At 45.1% G+C, this 21,479-nt stretch overlaps 1 protein-coding gene across 1 annotated transcript in view; it reads left to right on the top strand.

Annotated features, from left to right (window-relative positions):
• Positions 1–21,479, top strand: part of LAMA1 (laminin subunit alpha 1) — a 158,742-nt gene that overhangs the window by 73,023 nt on the left and 64,240 nt on the right. The window contains exons 16-28 of the mRNA XM_012806468.1: positions 1,293–1,403; positions 6,472–6,599; positions 8,028–8,114; positions 9,029–9,240; positions 13,405–13,511; positions 14,168–14,348; positions 14,942–15,078; positions 15,769–16,005; positions 16,982–17,125; positions 17,678–17,857; positions 19,142–19,327; positions 19,876–20,003; positions 20,678–20,798. Coding sequence (XP_012661922.1) covers positions 1,293–1,403; positions 6,472–6,599; positions 8,028–8,114; positions 9,029–9,240; positions 13,405–13,511; positions 14,168–14,348; positions 14,942–15,078; positions 15,769–16,005; positions 16,982–17,125; positions 17,678–17,857; positions 19,142–19,327; positions 19,876–20,003; positions 20,678–20,798 — 1,959 coding nt within the window. The remainder of the gene's footprint in view (positions 1–1,292; positions 1,404–6,471; positions 6,600–8,027; positions 8,115–9,028; positions 9,241–13,404; positions 13,512–14,167; positions 14,349–14,941; positions 15,079–15,768; positions 16,006–16,981; positions 17,126–17,677; positions 17,858–19,141; positions 19,328–19,875; positions 20,004–20,677; positions 20,799–21,479) is intronic.

Here is a 21,479-nt window from a genome sequence, read left to right as displayed (position 1 = left end):
CAGCGCTCTACCCAGAGCAACAGAATGAGACTCTGTCTCTACAACAACAAAAAAAACTTTTCTTTTTTTTTTTTTTGAGACATAGTCTCACTATGTCACCCTTAGTAGAGTGCTGTGGTATCACAGCTCCCAACAACCTCAGACTCTTGGGCTCAAGCGATCCTCTTGCTTCAGCCTCCCAAGTAGCTGGGACTATGGCACCCGCCACATCGCCAGGCTATTTTTTTTTTTTTTTTGGTTGCAGTTATCATTGTTGTTTAGCTGGTCCAGGCTGGATTCGAACCCACCAGCCTTCGTGTACGTAGCTGGTGCCATAACCACTGTGCTATGGGCTCTGAGCTGAAAAAAGAATTCTTAGAGAAGACAAATCTAAGCCTCTTCTCCTATCCTCCCCTACCTGTGAGAGTGTGCTGGGTTCCAAGTTAATCAACTGCACTTGACAGCCTGTTTGGTGTCTGCTGGAGCCCTCTGCAGCCTACTGTGGGCATGGCCTTGGGGATGTGCACGCTTGACTTTGAATCATTCCACCAAAACACCCGGCACACTAGCTACCTGCTGTGTTCCACCTTCCATATCTACAAAGTAGAGGTACTATTTCTCAGGGTTGCCATGAGAGTTAAATGAATTTCTGCATATGGAGTGATTCTCTGCTCCTCACGGGCAATGCATGGCATCCTTAACCTATGTTAAGAGTTTTTATTAGGCAATGAAAGCCAATCTTAGCCCTCAGAAAGCACGTCTATGTTTGCTCAGTTAAATGGATGCAGTTTGACTGTATCCTGTACTTAATGGTGACCTTTAATGAATTATAAGCAAAGGGGGAATAAAAAAGTTGAAAGGAAAGAAATCCTGTTGTTTGAAATATTGCTTAGAAAACTAAACGTTCCACAATTTCTAGTTCAAGAGTATTGCAGTGAAATACGACTGGAAGAAAATACTACCCACCAATTAAATACAAAAGATCGGATCATTTCAATGAAAGTGCCACTATTTCTAACGTTGTATTACATAATATACCATAAGATTCATTGCATAACCATTAAGTTTTTAAGTGCGTGTTTCTACCTTGAAAAAGAAGTGAGAAACTAAATTACAGTGATGGTTACATAGCTCAGTAAGTTTACTAGAAATCATTGAATTGTACACTTAAAGTGGGCAAATTTTATAGCATGCAAATGATACCTTAATAAAGATATTTGAGAAAAAAGAAATAGGTTTCTGTGCTCATGGGCAGCTGAGCAGTTTATTTTCCAGTATGTTGGAGAGGAGGTGATTTGCCCTTTCTTTTCCAGTCATGCCTCTCTGGCTATTACCGCGTGGATGGGATACTCTTTGGAGGAATTTGTCAGCCTTGTGAGTGCCACGGCCATGCAGCTGAGTGTGATCATCACGGAGTTTGCATTGTGAGTCGATTGCTGAAACCCCAAATCTCTCTCCTCCCCATTCCAGAGCCACATACTGTGTAAAAGTGATTTTTTTAAAAAATGTTTCCTCAGCAGAATAGCCCTGACCTCATAGAACCCGAAGGAAATTCACAGATTTAAGTTCACGTCATGAAATGTTTCCTGGTTTTTGTTCCTATTTTTTTTAAAGTAACTTTGGTAGTAGTGGAATAAATATGTCTAATTTCATTACATTTTAGAACAGTGAAAAGTAATTATTTATTATTATTTTCATTTGCTAAGATTATGAAGCAATATGAGGGTAGAAATGTCCACTTATTAAATACAAAGGATAGGGGCTTTGCAATGAAAGTAGTAGTGTTTTTTAACGTAATATGCCATAACAATAATAATAAAACATCTAATAATCATACGAATTTGTACATTATACAGTGCCTCTCAGTTACTCAGGTAAACTTTTAAACAATGCCTCTTTCATGTGGCAAGTGTTGACACAGGGATTAACAAGTCCGTAGTTAATCTTGAGAATGCATTTTGAGGCAGGTAGAGGGCAGGAGACTTGTTTAACTTCCATCAGGAATTCTTTTAGGCCCTGTGCCTTGAAGCCAGGTCACACTCTGATCGGGTCCTGTGGGTTCACTCCTCGTAGCTGGAGTGACCATGTATGCTAATCAGCATACCCTCGTCACCAGGCAGGGAAGTGTTCCCGCTCTTTCCACAAGAGATTGATTAAGTCACACAGCTAGGGAAAATTTGTTATCAGACCCAGGGAGACGATCTCAGCATTGCATCCTGGATTGCTTATTGCCTCTAGAGCCAAATTTCTCTCTATCTGTAAAGCTTTCCTGCTGCCCTTAGTTCCTGTCTCTGCTCTGTAAGTGAAGCCCCTCGGATTGCGGGGAGTGGGGTTTGCAGCAGACTCGTTCCTCTAGGTTTGGTTTTCTTCAACTCAAAGCTTCCAGCACCTTGATGAGATGGTGGCTTTATTCTTGTCTCTCACTTCACTCTTTGGGTCCCAGATCTAGTCTTTCATAGGCTCCCTGCCAGCATTTGGGGTGTGGAGTGGGTTAGCAGGTGATGATGGTGCCAGTGATGGCTCTTGTTACAGCTAGGCTAAAAGCTTGAATTTCTCACACTTCTGTTAATATTATATTAATAAGGTCAGGCTTGGTGGCTCATGCCTGTAATCCTAGCACTCTGGGAAGCTGAGGCAATTGGATCCCCTGAGCTTGGGAGCTCAAGACCAGCCTGAAGACCCTATCTCCACTAAAAACAGAAAAACTAGCCAGTCATTGAGGCAGGCGCCAGTAGTCCTAGTTACTTGGGAGGTTGAGAAAGGAGGATTGGGCAAAGCCCAAGAGTTTGAGGTTGCTGTGAGCTAAGATGCTACAGCACTCTACCCAGGACAATAGAAAGAGCTTCTGTCTCAAAAATTAATTATATTAATATAATTTCCAAAAAATATAGTTGTATTAAAATGAAAATGCTAAATAGCAACTGGTCTTAAAGCTTTAAGTACCGTAAATCATAACAATTTTTATAGTTTTAAACATTGTTGGGAAATAATTTTAGATTTGCAGAAGAGTTACAAAGTAGTATGGGAGTTCCTGGGGAACCGCGGCTGACCTTGGCCCCGTGCTCCCTCCTCTCTCCATCCCCGAGCACACCTCTGTCCCCAAGAGTCACAAAGTTGTACTTTCCTAAGAGGGGGAACGTTTTCTGTATCTTTTCTTGTGTTTACCATTTCCAAAGCTCTTCATTCCCTGGTGTAAATCTATGATTTCAGCCGGTACCACCTTTCTGCAGCCTCAAGAACCGTTCTTAGCATTTGTCTCGGGCAGTGGTTCTCAACCTTTCTAATGCCACGGCCCATTGTTGCAGATTTCTTTGACGGCTGTTCAGTTGTTGTTTGGATTGCATTGTTTCTTGTCTGTGTGATTCTGAGTGTTCTGTCTTTTTTCTCTGTCTGCCTTTAAGATGTCTGTCTCTGGTTTTGAACAAATTGATTACACGCCCTGGTTGGGTTTCTTTATGCTCATCCTGCTTAGAGTGATGGAGCTTCTAGAATTTGTGAGTTTGTAGTTATCAAATCATGAAAATGTGGGGTTGTGTATCTTTTCTGCTTCCCTGCGGTTCCAATCTGTTAGTACCTGACATGACATTGACCCACTGATGGTTGATGCTGGGTTCTGGTTCTGCTAAGTTGCTTTCCCCCTCAGGTTTGAGTTTCTGTTGCTGTCTTCAAATTCACCGGTCTCTTCTCTTGAAGTGTTTAATTTGGTGTTATGCCCACTCATTTACTGTTTCATTTTGGATATGATTTCTTTTCTTTTCTTTTTTGTGAGCTCTAGAAGTTCCATTTGGTTTTATTTTATACTTGGATTTCTCTCTTCACTGTGTGTGTTTGTTCTTTTAAATCTTAGAATGTGTTTATGGTAGCTTTTTATAAATGCCTTTTGATTGTTATCTGTGATTACTGAGTGTGTTTCTAATGACTGATTTTTCTCCTGATTATAGATCACTTTTTTTTTCTGTTTCTTGTGTCTGGTAGTTTTCATTTCCCATTTAAAAAAAATATGTTAGTGGCCAGGTGCAATGGCTCATGCCTGTAATCCTAACACTCCGGGAGGCTGAGGCAGGTGGATCGCGCTGTAGCTCAGAAGTTTAAGACCAGCCTAAGCAAGAGTGAGGCTTAGACTCTAAGCAAGAGTGAGGCCCCATCTCTAAAACTAGCCAGGCCTAGTTTAAAACTAGTGGTGGGCCCTTATAGTCCCACCTTATAGTCTCAGGCCTAGTATAAAACTAGTGGTGGGCCCTTATAGTCCCAGCTACTCGGGAGGCTAAGGCAAGAGAATCGCTTGAGCCCAAGAGTTTGAGGTTGCTGTGAGCTGTGACACTACAGCACTCTACCAAGGAGACAAACTAAGACTCTTTGTCAACAAATAAATAAACAAATACACACATATTTTATTTAAATTTATCCAAAAGCTATAGAAATAAAAATAGTGCTTAGAATATCTACCATTTACCTAGATTCCCCTGTTTGCTAACATGTTGTCCATTTGCTTTAGTCGCCTCATGTTCTATCTTCCTATCCAATTATATCTTTTTCTAAACTACTTAAGTTGTGTATACTGTGGCCATTTATCCCTAAATACTTCTGTGTGTATATCCTCAGAGTAAGGGTATTTCCTTTTATAACCGTACCTCAGTTACCAACTTAAGAAAAGTTACCACTGACCCTCCATGTTTTCTTTCTTTCCTTTTTTTTTTTTTTTGAGACAGAGCCTCAAGCTATCCCCGTGGGTAGAGTGCTGTGGCATCACTGCTCACAGCAACCTCCAACTCCTAGGCTCAAGAGAGTCTCCTACCTCCACCTCCCAAGTAGCTGGAACCACAGGCACCCACCACAACGCCTGGCTATTTTTTGGTTGCAGCCATCATTGTTGTTTGGCGGGCTGGGGCTGGATTTGAACCCGCCACCTTAGGTTTATGTGGCTGGCACCTTAGCCGCTTGAGCCACAGGCGCTGAGCCTACCCTTCATGTTTTCTAATCTACCATCCATTTTTCGTTTTTGTTCGTTGTCCCAGTTACGTCTGACAGCGTTTTCCCCTCCAGTACAGGACCCTATCTGGGACCACACGTCGCATTTTATTGTTGTGTCTCTCCGGACTCCTTTACTCTGAAATGTTCCCACTGCTTTTCTTTGTCTTTCGTGAAATTGGCATCTTGAATAATACAATCATTTTGTAGACTATAATGTCCCTTATTCTGGTTCTTCTGCGGTTTTCTCGGGGATGGAATCAGGCTGTGCACTGCGGCTGGAATGCTTCCTCAGTGATGTGACTTTCCCAAGGTGCCTCCTGGGGCATGCTTTTAATTCTGATTACACAGACAAGGTGTTGGTCAGTTTTCCCACTACGTCTGAGGAAGACACATTAAGACCATGGTGTCATCCTACACTTCATTCGAATTTCCCCTTAGATTTAGCAGTCTGATGATTCTGGCCTGACCAGTACTTACTACTTACGTTTGCAAAAGGAAGATCTTCCCTCTCCAGCACTTGCTCATGCAGACTGTATCGGGGCATGCAGGGCCCTACTGTCAGCAGGACCCTCCCTTCTCCTCATGTTTATTTATTTACCTACTTGTTATCTCTCGTATTCACAGAATTCCAACATGCCTAGATGAGCCCTGGGGGTAGGGTATCTGGGATTTTTTGATCACATGATGAAGATTTTTCAATGAATTTTGTTGCATTGTTGAGTTTCTGGATTTTGTCACTCTCCTTTAAAGAACATGGAAGTTTGTTTTGGCAGATAGTTAAACTGCTGCAGGTCAGCTTGGTTGTTGGTTAGGGTGGGTCCAGGATAGCGTTTACTCTGTGGCTGGGTTAGCCCTACTGTTAAGGAGTTTCTTAGGATCTGTACTGAGTGCCGTGAGTTTTTCTCAGGGTTTTCCCATACTGACCAGTCAGAATTCTAATGTCACTTAGCTCTGTGTGACTTCTGAATTGTTCAGCTTACAGCGTACCTGTATTTCTTTGGCATCATGGAGTTTCACTGTGTACTTGAGAAGCTTAGTATTCAGTAGTCATATTCAAAGGGGTCCCCATGAAGATTTCTGGTGCTATTACTCTATGAAGCTCCAGTCCTCTGCCCTGACTCCTGCCTACTCCAGCCTCCCCAAACTCTGAGTTCTGTGTCCTCCACAAAGTAAGAGCACCATCCTCACTGGGGCTGCCCCTGCCCCCCGCATGCACCCCGAGAAGAAAGACCTGCAAGCACCGCAGGCTGTTGTTAGATGCATTTGTCTGGTTTTCTAGTGGGCAAGTTTAGTGCTTGTTACTCCAGCAGGGCAAAAGCTCTTGGCTTTCTCATTTATAAAAATTACATTATTTAAATGTAGTTAATCTGAAGATAGGTAACCATACTCATATAACTTAGAGTTTGGCAACTGGTTTAGCATTGTCTTTTTTTTTTCCATTTGTACTTCGAGTGTTTGTATGTGAACCTGAAAATCTGAGGGAACTCTGAGCTGATTCTTCTTTTCATGCTTATGCCTTAGGCGTGCACGCACAACACCACCGGGGCCCACTGTGAGCAGTGCCTGCCCGGCTTCTACGGACAGCCTTCCCGAGGTGCTCCAGGGGACTGCCAGCCTTGTGCCTGCCCTCTTGTCACGGCCTCCAACAAGTAAGCCTCAAAGCTCCCCCAGGGGCTCCTGCAGTGGGGCAAGGATCCCCCCACCAGGATGCAGAGCAAGGCTCTGTGTGTGTAATTGGAGTGTCAGTTTTGCCCAGTGGTGATTGATGGAGGGGTGGGTTATCTTCCATTAAAAAAAAGTTTAGCATATTAACGTATGTGAGGAAAGATGTGTGGTAGCAAGGACACAGGCTGACTGTTTCCCTCTTGGTCTACCAGTGGTCATCAGTTCTGTCCAGGTCTATACTGTTCACCTGCACTGGGCTGAGAGATAGAGGGATATGGACAGAAAGAAAACATTGTCCCTGGGCCTAGGGAGTTTTTGATCTAATGACCAAAATTTGTATATGAGGCTACATGAGAATGACCTGAGTTCATTCATTGATTCAACAAATATTTATTGCATGCTTGCTGTGTGCAGGCTGCAACACAGGTGGGCAGAGTATCACGCTGTTCACACCTGGCTACTGGCCCCTGGGGACTTACATGTGGTCTGACTTTAGTGGAGAGCTGAGCACTGGGCAATGGGACAGAGGGAGGTCAGTGCCCAACCTACCTGAGTGGTTGCAGGAATGACCCCAAGGAAGCTCTTCTGTCAGCCTTGAAGGAAAAGGGATTCCACCCAGGGCATAAGTGTTCTGGGCAGAAGGAGCTGCTGCCCCACGGCATGGCAGTAGGAGCAGCACGTCCTGTGAGGGGAATAAAAGGGCCCTGGAGCAGAAGGCCTAGGGGGTATAGATGAGCCTGCTGGGCAAGGCCTTCAAAGCCTTGCTAGGGCATGTGTATCCCACAGGCCAGTGGGACAAAGCCTCTTGGTCTCTCCCTGGTTTAACCCTCAGAGTTCTTTCTCTACCCATTCTACTCACAGGTATTTTTTACCTGACCACTTGCCATAATCGAGGTTACCATCAATCACCCCAGGCAGGCTTCCTCAAGATTCAGAAGTACAGTTTAAAGGGGGTCTTTGGGAGTCTCAGGACCTCCTAACAGTGTAGGGTTTAGAGAGCTCACTCTAACCTGAGTGTGGGCAGGGCTTTGAGGCAGGAAAGTAGTGCCAGGGAGCTCAGGGAAGGGGCCCTGTCTTCCCAGGAGTGTCCGACCAGGCCTCCTGGAGGAAGAGGCAGCTGACTTGGGCATTGAGCAGATCTGGGTTAACCCAGGCAGAGATGGGGAGAAGCATTTCGGGCTGAGAGACAGAGGAGCAGGGAGCAGTGAGTGTCCAGTGTCCAGGAACGCAGGTCAGAGACAGACAAGGCTCAGGACAGGCTGGGTGGCCAGAAACCTCAGGCTCTGAGCTAAGGAGTGAGGACCCATTGAAAATTTGTAAGCACAGGAGTGATAAAAAATTAAGCATTATAAATATTTAGAAATTCTACTCCATCCACTGAAAAATTGCATTCCTTTCTAATATTTTGACAGTTTCAGCCCGACCTGCCACCTTAATGAAGGAGAGGAAGTGGTCTGTGACCAGTGTGCTGTCGGGTACTCGGGAGCTTGGTGTGAGAGGTACTCTGCGTCACTCCACTGTTTGCAGAAAGCTGCATTAACATTTTTTTAAAAGTACATATAGGCTGGGGGCGGTGGCTCACGCCTGTAATCCTAGCATTCTGGGATGTCAAGGTAGGCAGATCACTTGAGCTGATGAGTTCAAGACCATCCTGAGCTAGTGTAAGAACCTGTCTCTAAAAATAGCCAGGTGTTGTGGTGGGCACCTGTAGTCCCAGCTACTTGGGAGGCTGAGGCAAAAGGATCACTTGAGCCCAAGAGTTTGAGGTTGTTGTGAGCTAAGACACCACGGCACTCTACCGAGGGCAGCAAAGCAAGACTTAGTCTCAAAAAAAATTTTTTTTGAATGTGTTTATTTCTAAATTTTACTCTCTGTTTATTTCTAAATATGTAGTAAAATGTGGTTTTGGAGTTTTGAGGTGTGATTATTATTTCATAAAATCATAGAGAAAAACCAATATATTAGTTAAAACTGATTGTTAAAACTTGCTGGTAATTTTTAAAGAATGGTATTCTTTCTCCTTGGGCTAATCTGAGTTCTAACCAGTAACAACAAGAAATAGCAAGGAGTGAGGACTGTGGCTCACCTGAGTGTCCCCCGGCTCTGGGTGATTCTGTAGGAGGCAGGTGGTCTGATTAGTAGCTGTCTTGAAAGCCAGTGTTGTCCTTCCCTGTGTCTACGTCTTCCAGCCCAGGTCTGCGTGCACATCCCTGGATTTATTTCTCATTTTGGACCCTCTCCCTGGATGTCAGGATGGGTGAAAGAGATCTGTGAATACTCAGCACGGGGTTGTATCCCTTTCACAGTAAATCTTAGGGTGAAGCATCAGGCTGATTTATTAGAGTCCCTGCATAATGAGGCAAGGTCTTGAGTAATTGCATGTGTTTGATCCCGCTTTCAATCTTTGATACAGATGTGCAGATGGTTACTATGGAAACCCAACAGTGCCCGGGGAGTCCTGTGTTCCATGTGACTGCAGTGGCAACGTGGATCCCCGGGAGCCTGGTCACTGTGACTCAGTCACCGGCGAGTGCCTGAAGTGTGTGGGGAACACAGGTGGTGCCCACTGTGAAAGGTGTGCGGAGGGCTTCTACGGGGATGCTGTGACCGCCAAAAACTGCCGCGGTGAGTGCCTGGGGCTGTTGTGTATCACCATGGAACGTCCCCGTTCCCCTGCTCACATGTGGTCATGGCTCAGCCTGTCAGGTAGCTTTTTCTTGAGGAGCTAATGCAGGGTCTGTCACTGATCTAAGATAGACCCAAGTCCCAGTTCCTCCCCAACTACACTAAGTTAGCTTGATTAGTTACTGTCCACGAAGGTCAGTGGCCTTAGTGTATTCCCCTTCCATTCAAGGGGAAAGTGGTACAAGGTGGCAGCTCTGCCCCCATGACCTAAATGGAGGAAGAGTGATGCTCAAAGCCCATCACGTGTGTGTGAGAGATGACACCAGGTTGCAGGAGGCTGATGGGATTGGATTCCAAGAGGAAGGGTGGGAAATGGTGCAGCTTTAACCTGGAAAGTGCAGAAAGCATGACATTGGCGTGTCTCGGCAGTATGTGACTCAGCCGTTCTACCTGACCCCACCACGGCTCCACGGAGTCCTGCTTTGAGCCTTGAATTTATGCATCATGGCAAACCACTCACGGAGAAAAGTACATTTTTATATACATGAGACGACTAGCCTGAGGGATGATGCAGCCCTCAGACTTCTTTGCACAGTCCTGAAGAAGGAGCCCAAGAGCGGAAGTGGCAATTATAAATTATTTTGACAATTTCATATAAATGCCCGAGTCCTGCGATGATGTTACAATGTGGAGACACGAGAGGGTGCTGGCCACCCAGAAACCCCATTTTCACAGGCTTGTGTTAGAGATGGAAATGTTTGATAGCGCTGGGCCAGTCAACCTGATCTTCAGCCTGGCAGCCACCTAGAGTGCTGTCCTCCCAGAACAATAGTGATAACTAGTATTGTGGAATGCTGCCAAGTTTACAGAACGCTTTCACAGTCCTCGTGTCATTTCTTTCCATCTTAGCTGCGAGCGTGATGCTTCATTCCTTTGTCCACACACCATTTATTAAGTGCCTAACATTTTCCTGGTGCCATATTAAGTACTGTGATAAGTGGCTAGAGAATTTTGGTCCAAATCCGCTGAGAAGCTACACACGATGATGGTATAGGAGAAAAGCACACTTGTGGCCACCACGCTTTGGAGTCTGACTAATGAGGGCTTGAGTCCAGAACCAACTGTGTGACACTGGGCAAATCTACTAACCTCTCTGAGCCACTATTTCCTTGTACATAAAATGAACATAATTATATGCACATACTAATGCCTTTCTGAGAAGTTAATGGATAACAAATTTTAAGTTTTAGACATTAATTAAATTGTTGCTAATGGTAATTTGTATTATTTTTCTATTCCAATCTGTGCAATAGAAATATAATGTAAGCCACATATGTAATTTAAAATTTTCTAGTAGCAGCCAGGTGTAGTGGCTCACGCCTGCAATCCAGCACTTGGGAGGCCAAGGCAGGTGGATTGCCTGAGCTCATGAGTTTGGGACCAGCCTAAGCAAGAGCAAGACCCTGTCTCTTAAAAATAGCCTGACATTGTGGCGAGCACCTGTAGTCCCAGCTATTTGGGAGGCTGAGGCAAGAGGATCACATAAGCCCAACAGATTAAGGTTGATGCAAGCTGTGATGCCACCACACTCTACTGAGGGTGACAGTGTAAGACTCTGTCTCAAAAAAAAATTTTTTTTTTCTAGTAGCCACATTTAAAAAAGTCAAATGGGTAGAAATGAAATTTTATATTGATTGTAGGGTACTAAAGAGAATTAAGGCATGTAAAGTACTTGGCTAGTCAGTAACTGGCAACTAACTTTTCTAAATTAGAATTATTTATAACATGAATAATATTTCAATTAATTGGTATAATAATGATTACTATAGGGCAGTGGTTCTCAACCTTTCTAATGCTGTGGCCCTTTATACAGTTCCTCTGACCCACAGGTTGGGAACCGCTGCTATAGAGAACTAATAGCTAAGTGACCTATGAAAAGTTATGTAATCTTTATAAGTTTTAGATTTCATACCAAAAAGTACAGAAAATTATAGTCCCTTCCTCCTAAGTTTTCTATGAAGGTTCAAAGAAACACTGAATGTGATGGGGACCCAAACTGACTGGCACATCATACAATAAGTAAGATTTTGTCTTATCACTGATATTTTGTGGTGCTCATGCCCACATTGAATTTTAAATATTCTCCATAGGAAGGGGAAGGTTTAAATGAGACACAGAACTGCAGATAGGGAAGGAGATAGACAAGGAGTGGGAAGTAAACTGGAAAAGTGGGTGTCCCAAAAACCTCAGTAAAGTGAGGTTCAAGGCCAGGCATCATGGCTCACACCTGTAATCCTTGCACTCTGGGAGGCCCAGGTGGGTGGATTGCTTGAGCTCAGGAGTTCAAGACCAACCTGAGCAAAGAGTGAGACCCTGGCTATCCTAAAAGGTAGAAAAAGTAGCCGGGCATCACAGGAAGCTGAGGCAAGAGGATGGCCTGAGCCCAAGAGTTTGATGTTGCCATGAGCTATGACACCACAGCACTCTAGCCTAGGACAACAGTGAGGCTCTGTCTGGAAAAAAAAAAAAAAAGAGTGAGGTTCAAAAGGGAGAGAGAGGCCAATCGGTCTCATTCTACAGAAGGAGTAAGATGAGGGCTGACATGTGTTCTCTGCATTTGGCACCTAGAAAGTCCTTGGAGACTTTAGGAAGAACAATTTCAGCAGACAAGGGGTCAGAAGGACGCTGCGCAGAAGTTGGATTGGCCAGACATGCTAAGAGGAAGGGAGGGTGCTGGAGAGATGGACCCGCAGATGGAGACTAACCAGGGGCAGGGTCATTTTGTGCTTGGTGGGGGAGAGTTGAGCAGGGACGTGTGCTGAGGAGTCAGCAGTACAGTGCTCAAAGGCAAGCCATGGGAATGACAGAGCAGGTCCCTGCAGGGCCCCACCGAGCTGCTTCACAGGACATAGCATTAACTCACTTACACCAGGAAAACAGAAGGTGACAGAGTGGCCCAGAGGCCTGTGCAGGGCTGGCCACAGCCAGGGAGGGAGGAGGAGGTAGGTACCAGTGCCTTCTGAGACCAGCCTTCTGGTTTCCAGGGTCCTCCTCCCACCACACCGCCCCACCACCACCCCCCGCCTGCTGCCTGTGGACTGTGCATGGGATTTCCCTGTTTTTTTCTTTTTTTATTGTAGCTCTGTCACCTTGGGTAGAGTGCTGTGGCATCACAGCTCACAGCAACCTCAAACTCTTGGGCTAAAGTGATCCTCTTACCTTAACCTCTGGAGTAACTGGAGCTATAGGTGCCTGCCACAGCACCCAGCTAATTTTTCTATTTTTTTTTAGTAGAGACAAGGGCTCCCTCTTGCTCAGGCTAGTCTTGAACTCCTAGGCTCAAGCAACTCTCCTGCCTCAGCCTTGCAGAGCACTAGTTTTACAGGCATGAGCCACTGTGCCCAGCCAGGCTTAACCTTCCTTGTGAAGTTTGTTTTCTCTTCTTACGTTGTTATACCATGACAGACATTGTACATTTCCTGAGAGCAAACGTTCATAAATAGTGGCTGGGACATTTCGTCAGTGAACACAATGAAATATTTTAACTGAGGCAAATAATGACAGTTGTGATATTGCCTTAACATTTCTTGGACCCATTAAATCCCATCACTTTGAGAAGAACTCTGTAGCTTTAAACATCAATGTGTTAACTTCAGATAAATCTGAAATGTCTGTCCTGAAACTACAAATGATTCATGGCTTAGAATCATTGGAACGGAAAATGTTTTTAATTATAATTTTGAAATAAAATATTAACATGTACTTATCTAGATCACATGATAACCAAGCTTTCAAATACTAAATCCATGTATGATTGGAATGAGAGTGTATGGCCAAGCTGATGTTGAAATCCCCATTGCATGATTATCCATGGAAATCTGCAGGTCACTTAAAAACTTTTAAGGAATTCATTCAAGTGGTCAAGTTTCCAGTTACTATCTTGATAGGTTCAATTTTTTTTTCTGTGACAGCTCCTTCTACCACCCCTGTTTGGTTTTACTTTTGAGATAAATGCTGAATTTTTTAAATTATTGCAAATTATACTTATTTTTAGCTTTGTGATTAGAAATATTGAATGTTTACATTTTTTCCTCTGGGGATTAGACTCTTAGGGTCCCACACCCAGATGTGAATGTTAATATGTCTTTTGTGCATGTGTGCCAGCCTGTGAGTGCCATGGGAAGGGCTCCCTTTCTCCCATGTGCCATCTGGAGACAGGACTTTGTGACTGCAGACCACACGTTACTGGACAGCAGTGTGACCAGTGCTTGGTAAGATGCTTGTTGGCCATCGCATGATATTAAAATATTTGTCAGTTAGCTGGGCACAGTGGGTCACACTCTAATCCTAGCACTGTGGGAGGCTGAGGTGGGTGGATCGCCTGAGCTCAGGAATGGGAGATCAGCCTGAGCAGGAGTGAGACCCCGTCTATACTAAAAATACTTAAAGTAGAAAAAACTAGCCGGGTGTTGTAGCGGGTGTCTGTAGTCCCAGATACATGGGAGGCTGAGGCAAGGGGATTACTTGAGCCCAAGAGTTTGAGGTTGTTGTGAGCTAGAGCTATGCTGATGCACGGCATTCTACTGAGGGTGATAGAATGAGACTGTCATAAAAAGAAAGGAGAGAAAGGTGGGGGGAGAGAGAGAAAGAAGGAAAGAAAGGAAGGAAGAGAGGGAGGGACGGAAGGGAATTTGTCTGACGTTTACAATCGACACCTTGGCCTTGGTTGAGATGAGATTGCTGACCCTGAGCACGGCTGGTGAATGCCGCGTCCGTGTCTGGAGAGTCGGTACTAACTGTGAGGGTGGGAACCGTGTCATGAATGCTTTAGGACTCTGTAAAGCATCCTGTGTGTTTTGGAAAACATGCTGGTCTGTGCAATTGCTTATTAAACTCACCTTGCCTGCTGTGCTTCTCCCGGCAATAGCCTGGCTACTACGGGCTGGACTCTGGGCATGGCTGTCTGCCCTGCAACTGCAGCATGGCCGGCTCCATGTCGGATGACTGCTCCGATGAAGGCCAATGCCACTGTGTCCCAGGTGTGGCTGGAGAAAAGTGTGACAGGTGTGCCCACGGCTTCTATGCATACCAGGATGGCGGCTGTACACGTAAGCTCTTGGATCCCTGGTTTCAGACCTCATGGTTGTTCCCAGACTTCTCTGAGCTTTCCCTCCACTTTTGATTGACTTCTGTAAATTTCCTTTGCTTTTTCTCTTCTTTGTGTGTAGAACTTCATACCTCTCCCTGGTTTCCCAACACCTGTCAGGGTACAAGCATAATCTTTGATCATGGCTGTGCCGCTTACTAATTGTGTGACTTAGATGAGTTATTTAACTTCTCTCACCCTAGTTTCTTCACCTGTACAGTGAGAAGCTAATTATAATCTCCTTAGGAAGTTCTCATAGGGTCATATGGATAGTCCTCCACACGGCGTTGGCAGTAAGTGCTCGGGAAACACTACCTCTGTCCCCTCTGTCCTGCCAGCTAGATCTTTTCCATTCTTTTCTCTGTCTCTCCCCCTCCCATTCCATCCTAATTATCATTCTCCGGTAGCTTCTCCAGACTTGGAGGAATCTTGGGAATCACAGGTGTCTTTTAAGAACTCAAAGAATGGTTCAGACTATAAATAAAAGGTAACTAACATCAACTCTTACCCCTTTGGTTACGCAGATCTGTAACAAAACATTTCCCTTTATTCCAGCCTGTGACTGCCGGGACACACGGAACAGCTGTGACCCAGAGTCTGGAGAGTGCATCTGCCCTCCTCATACTCAGGGCTTGGAGTGTGAAGAATGTGAGGATGACCACTGGGGCCACCACCCAGAGAAGGGCTGCCAGGTGCGTGCTGCCTTCCGTGCGTCCGTGTACCTCAGACTTACTGCCCAACAGCAAGTGGCATTCCTCTCCTGTCACAGTGTCCACTCGTCTTCAGCCTGCCGACTAGCTCTGTGCTTTATATTTAAAACTCAGTACAGATTGTAGGAATCATGTGGAGGATCAACACCTTCATCTTAGTTTTCTGCAAGAGCCTAATTGGGAGATTGATGGTTAAAAAGTCCCCCCTCCCCAGTTTTGTGCCGTTTAAGTAAATCATGCAAGGTACATTATCTTCCAAGAGAAAGTCATAAATCACTTTACCCGGGGGCTGTTTGCAATCTTGAAGAGCTCCAGTTTTCTATATAACTTTCTTCATTTAAATGTGGATATGGTTTGTGTTTTGAGAACAGTAGAGAAACAACTTGTAAAATAACTTTGCTAGATTGTTCTGACCTGCTGTATTTAATTTCACTTCCCAATTTGGGCTAATGTGCCTGTGTCACTGAGATCCCCCGTTGTCTCAAGACACAGTCCCTGCCTCCTGTTGTCACATGGCAAAGAGATTCTGTTTAGCCGTGGCGAGAGGGAGATGGTTCATATCGTTCATTTGCATGACTTTCCCACATCTAGGGTTCCTGTAATCCAAATATGTGTATGTGAAGAAAATATAAAAGATGCCTTTCTGTTTAGTTAGTATTTCTTTTCTCTTAGGCCTGCAATTGCAGTCTCGTGGGGTCGAGTAGCCACCGTTGCGATGTACTCACGGGCCACTGCCAGTGCAAGTTGGAATTTGCTGGATGGAGCTGCGATCAGTGCTCTTTGGGTTACAGAGACTTTCCAAACTGTGTCCCCTGTGACTGTGACCCCAGGGGGACATCAGGAGATACCTGTGACCTGGACCAGGGTCTCTGCAGCTGTGCAGAGGAAACCGGAACCTGCTCTTGCAAGGTATTTGCCGTGGATCGAGCCCTCCGTTCCTCACTCCCACTTGACCTTGTCCCTCTTGGGCTTTGACTATTTCATAAGCAGCTGGGTTTGGACGCTTCTCCTGGTAAGGTCACACTCCCTTCCATGCCTCAGTTTAAAGTCTGATATGCTCTTCTAGAATCACGAGTGATTTCTTAGAAATGAAATTTTAACTGTTAATGACAAGTGTCAGAGTGTGGAACTGCTTTACAGACACTTTTGAGTTTCTGCTCATGTGTAGGTGGCCAATCCGTCTGGAGTAGGCAGGGAAGCCAGATCACACAGGGCTGCAGGCAGGTTTGTGCTATTGCAGCTGTGAGGGTGGCAGCCCCTGAAGTGTGCTGGCAGACTGAGGAAGTTCTTGTGTATTATAATATTTTCCTAGGAAGTATATTTCAATGTCATGTTAAATTTCATCAGTTTCCCCACATTGCCACCTTCTCTAGTTCTTTCCCCATGGTGGGGGAATGGAAGCCCTCTGGATTGGTGGTGGCTTGATGAGGAAGGGGAGACTCGTGTAGAGATCATGTCCTGGGAATAATAACGGAATCATCAGTCTGCCTGCTCTCAGCTACCACATTCATTATAGCAGTTCTCATAAAGGACACTCAGAACAGCAGGGACCTGCCTTAATAGTCACCTGGTCAGTGGTGCCTCGGATCATCAGAAGGATGTGGGGACCTGGGGCGGATCCCAGGGCTCTCCTGGGGGGATGCTTATCAGGGAATCTGTATTTTCCAAAAGCTTCCGAGATGATCCTGATACTCATCTGTGTTTGGGAATCACTGATTGAGTCTTTGGGAGAATTGATCTCAGGGAGGTTAGGGACCCATTCCAAGGAAACCATGATGTTATCTAAAATAACTTTCAGAATTATTTTGTTTTCACTTCTGCATGTTTAGAAATTGCATCTCCTTTATTTGTGGCAAAAATAAGTCCCTTATTTGTTCCCCTTCAGGAGAATGTCATTGGCCTCCAGTGCAGGCAGTGCCGAGAGGGCACCTTTGCTCTCCGCGCCGACGACCCTCTGGGGTGCAGCCCCTGCTTCTGCTTTGGGCTGTCCCACATCTGCTCCGAGCTAGAGGGTTACGTGAGGACCCCAGTAAGTCACAACAGTCAAAGTGTTCTGTTTCCAGCCCCTCTCCCTTTGTGATTTGGGTAGGGGTAGGAGACGTAGTCAAGCACTTCCATTGAATTTTGTTCTTACAGCATCAGAAGTTCTAGGGAGACAATTTGAGTTAGCACGTGAATCAGAACTTCATGTCTGCAGGCCAGGGAAGTAAATGGAGCTTGAACTAAAGGCTTTCAGTGTTGTTTCTTAGCTAATCTATCAAAAGCCTGAGCTGGAGAGAAGATAAAACCTCAACATCTCAACTATCACCTACAAATTACTGAACCTCACCCTAGTTAGCAATAGTTGGACCCTGATTTCAGCAGTTTAAGGCCCTTTTTGCAATTAATCCTTGAATAGTTAAAAAAAAATAAAGCACTTTCAGTTACTTTTAATCCAGAGGTTTTGTTTAAAGGGAAAGTCTTTACTATTCCTATTTTAACAATGAACTGTTTCATCTGCGAGGCAGCGGTGGAACCTGTGAATCAAGCAGTGAGTGGCTAATTCCTTTCTGACCCGTGTTTTCTCTCCCTCTGATGACAGGTAGTGCTGGCCTCAGATCAGCCTCTTCTGCGTGTGGTTTCTCAGAGTAACCTGAGGGGCACGACCGAGGGGGTTTACTATCAGGCCCCTGATGTCCTACTGGATGCTGGGACTGTCCGGCAACACGTCCATACAGAGCCCTTCTACTGGCGGCTGCCAGAGCAGTTCCAGGGAGACCAGGTGAGGTGCACACCCCGCTCAGAGCTGGTCCCTGCTTCCTGGGGGATCTGGAGTTTAAAGTCACCATAGTCTGGGCTGGCCTGTAATTAAAAGAAGTGGCTGTTAATGTCCTCTTTCAAGAGGGTATAAAGAAGTTTAATGTTCATAAAAATCCTCTCAAATGTAAAAATTTTCATTAATTTTGGAAGTCTTTTATTTATTTGTTTATAGTTTTTTTTTGAGATTAAGTCTCACTTTGTTGTCCTTGGTAGAGTGCCGTGACATCATAGCTCACAACAGCCTCAAACTCTTGGGCTCAAGTGATTCTCTTGCCTAAGCCTCCTGAGTAGCTGGACTACAGGCACCCACCACAATACCCAGCTATTTTTGCTATTTTTAGCAATGAGGTCTGGCTCAGGCTGGTCTCGAATTTTTTTTTTGAGACAGAGTCTCATTTTGTCATCCTGGGTAGAGTGCCACTGTGTCATAGCTCATGAGCAACCTCAAACTCTTGGGCTCAAGCGATCTTCTTGCCTCAGCCTCCCTTCCTAAAGCAATCATTCAACAAACATGCACCACTAGTGACAGGGATACTTTCTGAGCATTAAGTCATTGGGTGGTTTCACTGTTGTGCTGATATCACATACCTGGCTGTATAGCCTGCCATACATCTAAGCTGCCTGTTGGCGTCCTGAATACTGTAAAGCTCCTGTAAATCAATGGTTAAGTTTCTGTGTATCTAAACATGGAAAAGTATATTGGTCAAAATGTCATCATGCAGCACTTGAGTGCATCGTATTTACTACTTTAAGGTCCATCCAAGCCCAGCCGCTGGGGCGTGAGAGGCCCTTCTCTGGAACATCACGCTTGGGGAGGAAAACCCGACCAGGGAGGAATCATGAAAGGCATTACTGGTGTTCTGTTTATATGAACATTGGAGCCTATATTTGAATTCACCCTGATCTCTAAAATTCATAAATATATATCCAGCGCTCCTTTAGATATAGGTAATTTTTAATTTAAAGGAGCTTGAAAATAATTAAGAGTGATACCGCATTGATATGTTATTTGGTATTTGGGAACTCACCCTTGCTGGTATCATTGAGAGCTGTGGGTGATTATGACAGGTGCATGTCATAATTCATAATTAAACAGAATCAGAAGGAAGCAAATTCCAGACGACATACTTCACCCATGTCATGTATTTTTAAGATATAAGATTTCTCTCACACGACAGCAGACTTGCAGTGAAATGTTTTTAAACCAAGGCTGTGTCAAAGGAGTAACGACTCTATTATTTGACAGCTCATGGCATACGGTGGCAAACTGAGGTACAGTGTGGCCTTCTATTCCTTGGATGGTTTTGGCACCTCCAATTTTGAGCCTCAAGTTCTCATCAAAGGGGGCCGGACCAGAAAGCAAGTTATTTACCTGGATGCACCAGCTCCGGAGAACGGAGTGAGGCAGGAGCAGGAAGTCGCAATGAAAGAGGTGAGAGTGTGATCTTTTCATACAGGTCGCTCGAGGGTGCGAACTTTGCTGTGGTTGTGATGAAAGCTGGAAGCCGCTTAAGAACATGAGCAAGAAGCCCTGGAGCAGAATTCCAGTGGGTTTAGCAAGATTGCTAAAAACTACTCAGATTTCATATTCTCAAGAAGTGTATATTAGGCTTATGTTAATTTGGTGGGAATTGCATCTTACATCCTTTCTCTGGTAGCCAGTATAGACATACTGGTGCAGAAATCCTTTGGACGTGGCTGGAATTTGTGGGGTGTCTGTTCATTGTCCCTGCAGATATTCTTTGGGCATTTCCTTTGTGTGGCTAGCACTGCCTTCTAACGTGTGTCTATCGATAACTGAGACTGATGCCACCTGCCACTGTGGAGGTTACAGGGTGTATTCGTTGCTCAAACCTAGTGATGTGCGTGGAAAAGGGCTCCTTTCTGGAGAAATTTATAAAAGAAACACGTTCTCTGGAAGCTCTTTTGCCAGTCGGAATTTATACTCTGAACTTAATTGAATGTGTTTCTCATCCACAGAATTTTTGGAAATATTTCAACTCTGTTTCTGAAGAACCTGTCACACGCCCAGATTTCATGTCTGTCCTCAGCAATGTTGAGTACATCCTCATCAAGGCATCATACGGCCAAGGACTGCAGCAAAGCAGGTACTCGGGAGCTTCTAGGGGTCTGAATATTTTCCTGCTTTGAAACCAAACTGAAAGCATTTGATTCTCTTCAGTCCCGTCACCTGGCGTCTTCATCACTAATGTGAGTTCCGTTCCTCATCAGAACTTGTTAGGTGTGGAAGGTGTGAGTTACGGCTTCCACTATTGCATGCCGATGGAGATGTGAAATATAAGTACATATGGTGGCATCTTAGGTGAAGATAAAATGCAAAAGTTTTTTGCTATTTTCTGCCCTTGAACCTGCACTGATGCCCATTTCTTTGCAATGATGTGGAAAGAACGTTGCCACTTACTCATTTACTACTTCAACCTGTGAAGAAAGCCGTTCATCGCCCAGTAAAGAGGGAGACCATGTCTCAAAAAATGGATAAATGTTTAAAAAGAAGCCAGTAAATCTTGGCCAAATCAGTACTTGAAGAGGTCTTTTGGGCACACTTCTGTAATACTGTTGTCAAGTGTACACTGCCTGACAGTGTAATGACAGTACATTGTGCTTTAACGTATTTCACTTACAACCGTGAGCAGTGACTGCTCCCAGCAGGGCGCAAGCTCTGGTTTAACGTACGTGCAAATCTCACCCCCGCGCGTGTCTCTACAAAGTCTCCCCAACCTTAGCGTTTCCTCTCTTACTTCTGCGTGTAATGTTTGTGCAGGATCTCAAATATTTCGATGGAGGTTGGCAGAAAGGCTGAAGAGCCGCATCCAGACAGAGAGGTGGCGTCCCTTCTAGAGAACTGTCTCTGTCCCCCTGGCACAGCGGGATTCTCCTGTCAGGTAGGGAGATTTCAGTCAAAGTCTATTTCCTGGCCTAGGGCTGAAATGTGCTTGAAACTCCAAGCCACGGACAGAACTCAGGTGTCTCTATTATATCATTTTTTCTCTTTTTGAATTTAAAACAATGAATTTTGGTAGGAGATACATAGCACAACATTTATCATCTTAAACATTCTGAAATGTGCAGGTCAGTGGTATTAAGTATGTTTTACAGCCTATCTCCAGAAAATGCTTGTCAGCTTGCAAAAGTGAAAACTCTGTACCCATTCAACAAGTCCCCACCCCAGCAGCCACCACTCTACTCACTGTCGCTATGGACTTGGCCACTCCAGGTGCCTTCTGCACGTGGAATCAGGCCGTGTTTGTCTTTCGTGATTTTGTGCCTGGTTTATTTCACTTAGCATAATGTCCTCCAGGGTCACTCATGTTGTGGCATATGTCAGAATTCCATTCCTGTCTGCGGCTGAGTAATCCCTGTGTTCCTGCAATCCTCCCTGTGTGCCTGCGTTCCCCCTTGAGTGCCCACCTGCGATCCTCCCTGAGTGCCCACCTGGGTTCCTCCCTGAGTGCCCACCTGTGTTCCCCCGAGTGCCCACCTGCGTTCCCACCTGAGTGCCCACCTGCGTTCCCACCTGAGTGCCCACCTGTGTTCCCCGCTGAGTGCCCACCTGTGTTCCCCCC

This window comes from Otolemur garnettii, unplaced genomic scaffold (genome assembly GCF_000181295.1).
Source record: "Otolemur garnettii isolate 467f Iridium unplaced genomic scaffold, OtoGar3 scaffold00053, whole genome shotgun sequence".
NCBI lineage: Eukaryota > Metazoa > Chordata > Mammalia > Primates > Galagidae > Otolemur > Otolemur garnettii.
Note: the sequence above shows the minus strand (reverse complement) of the source record. Positions and strands in the feature narration are given on the sequence as shown.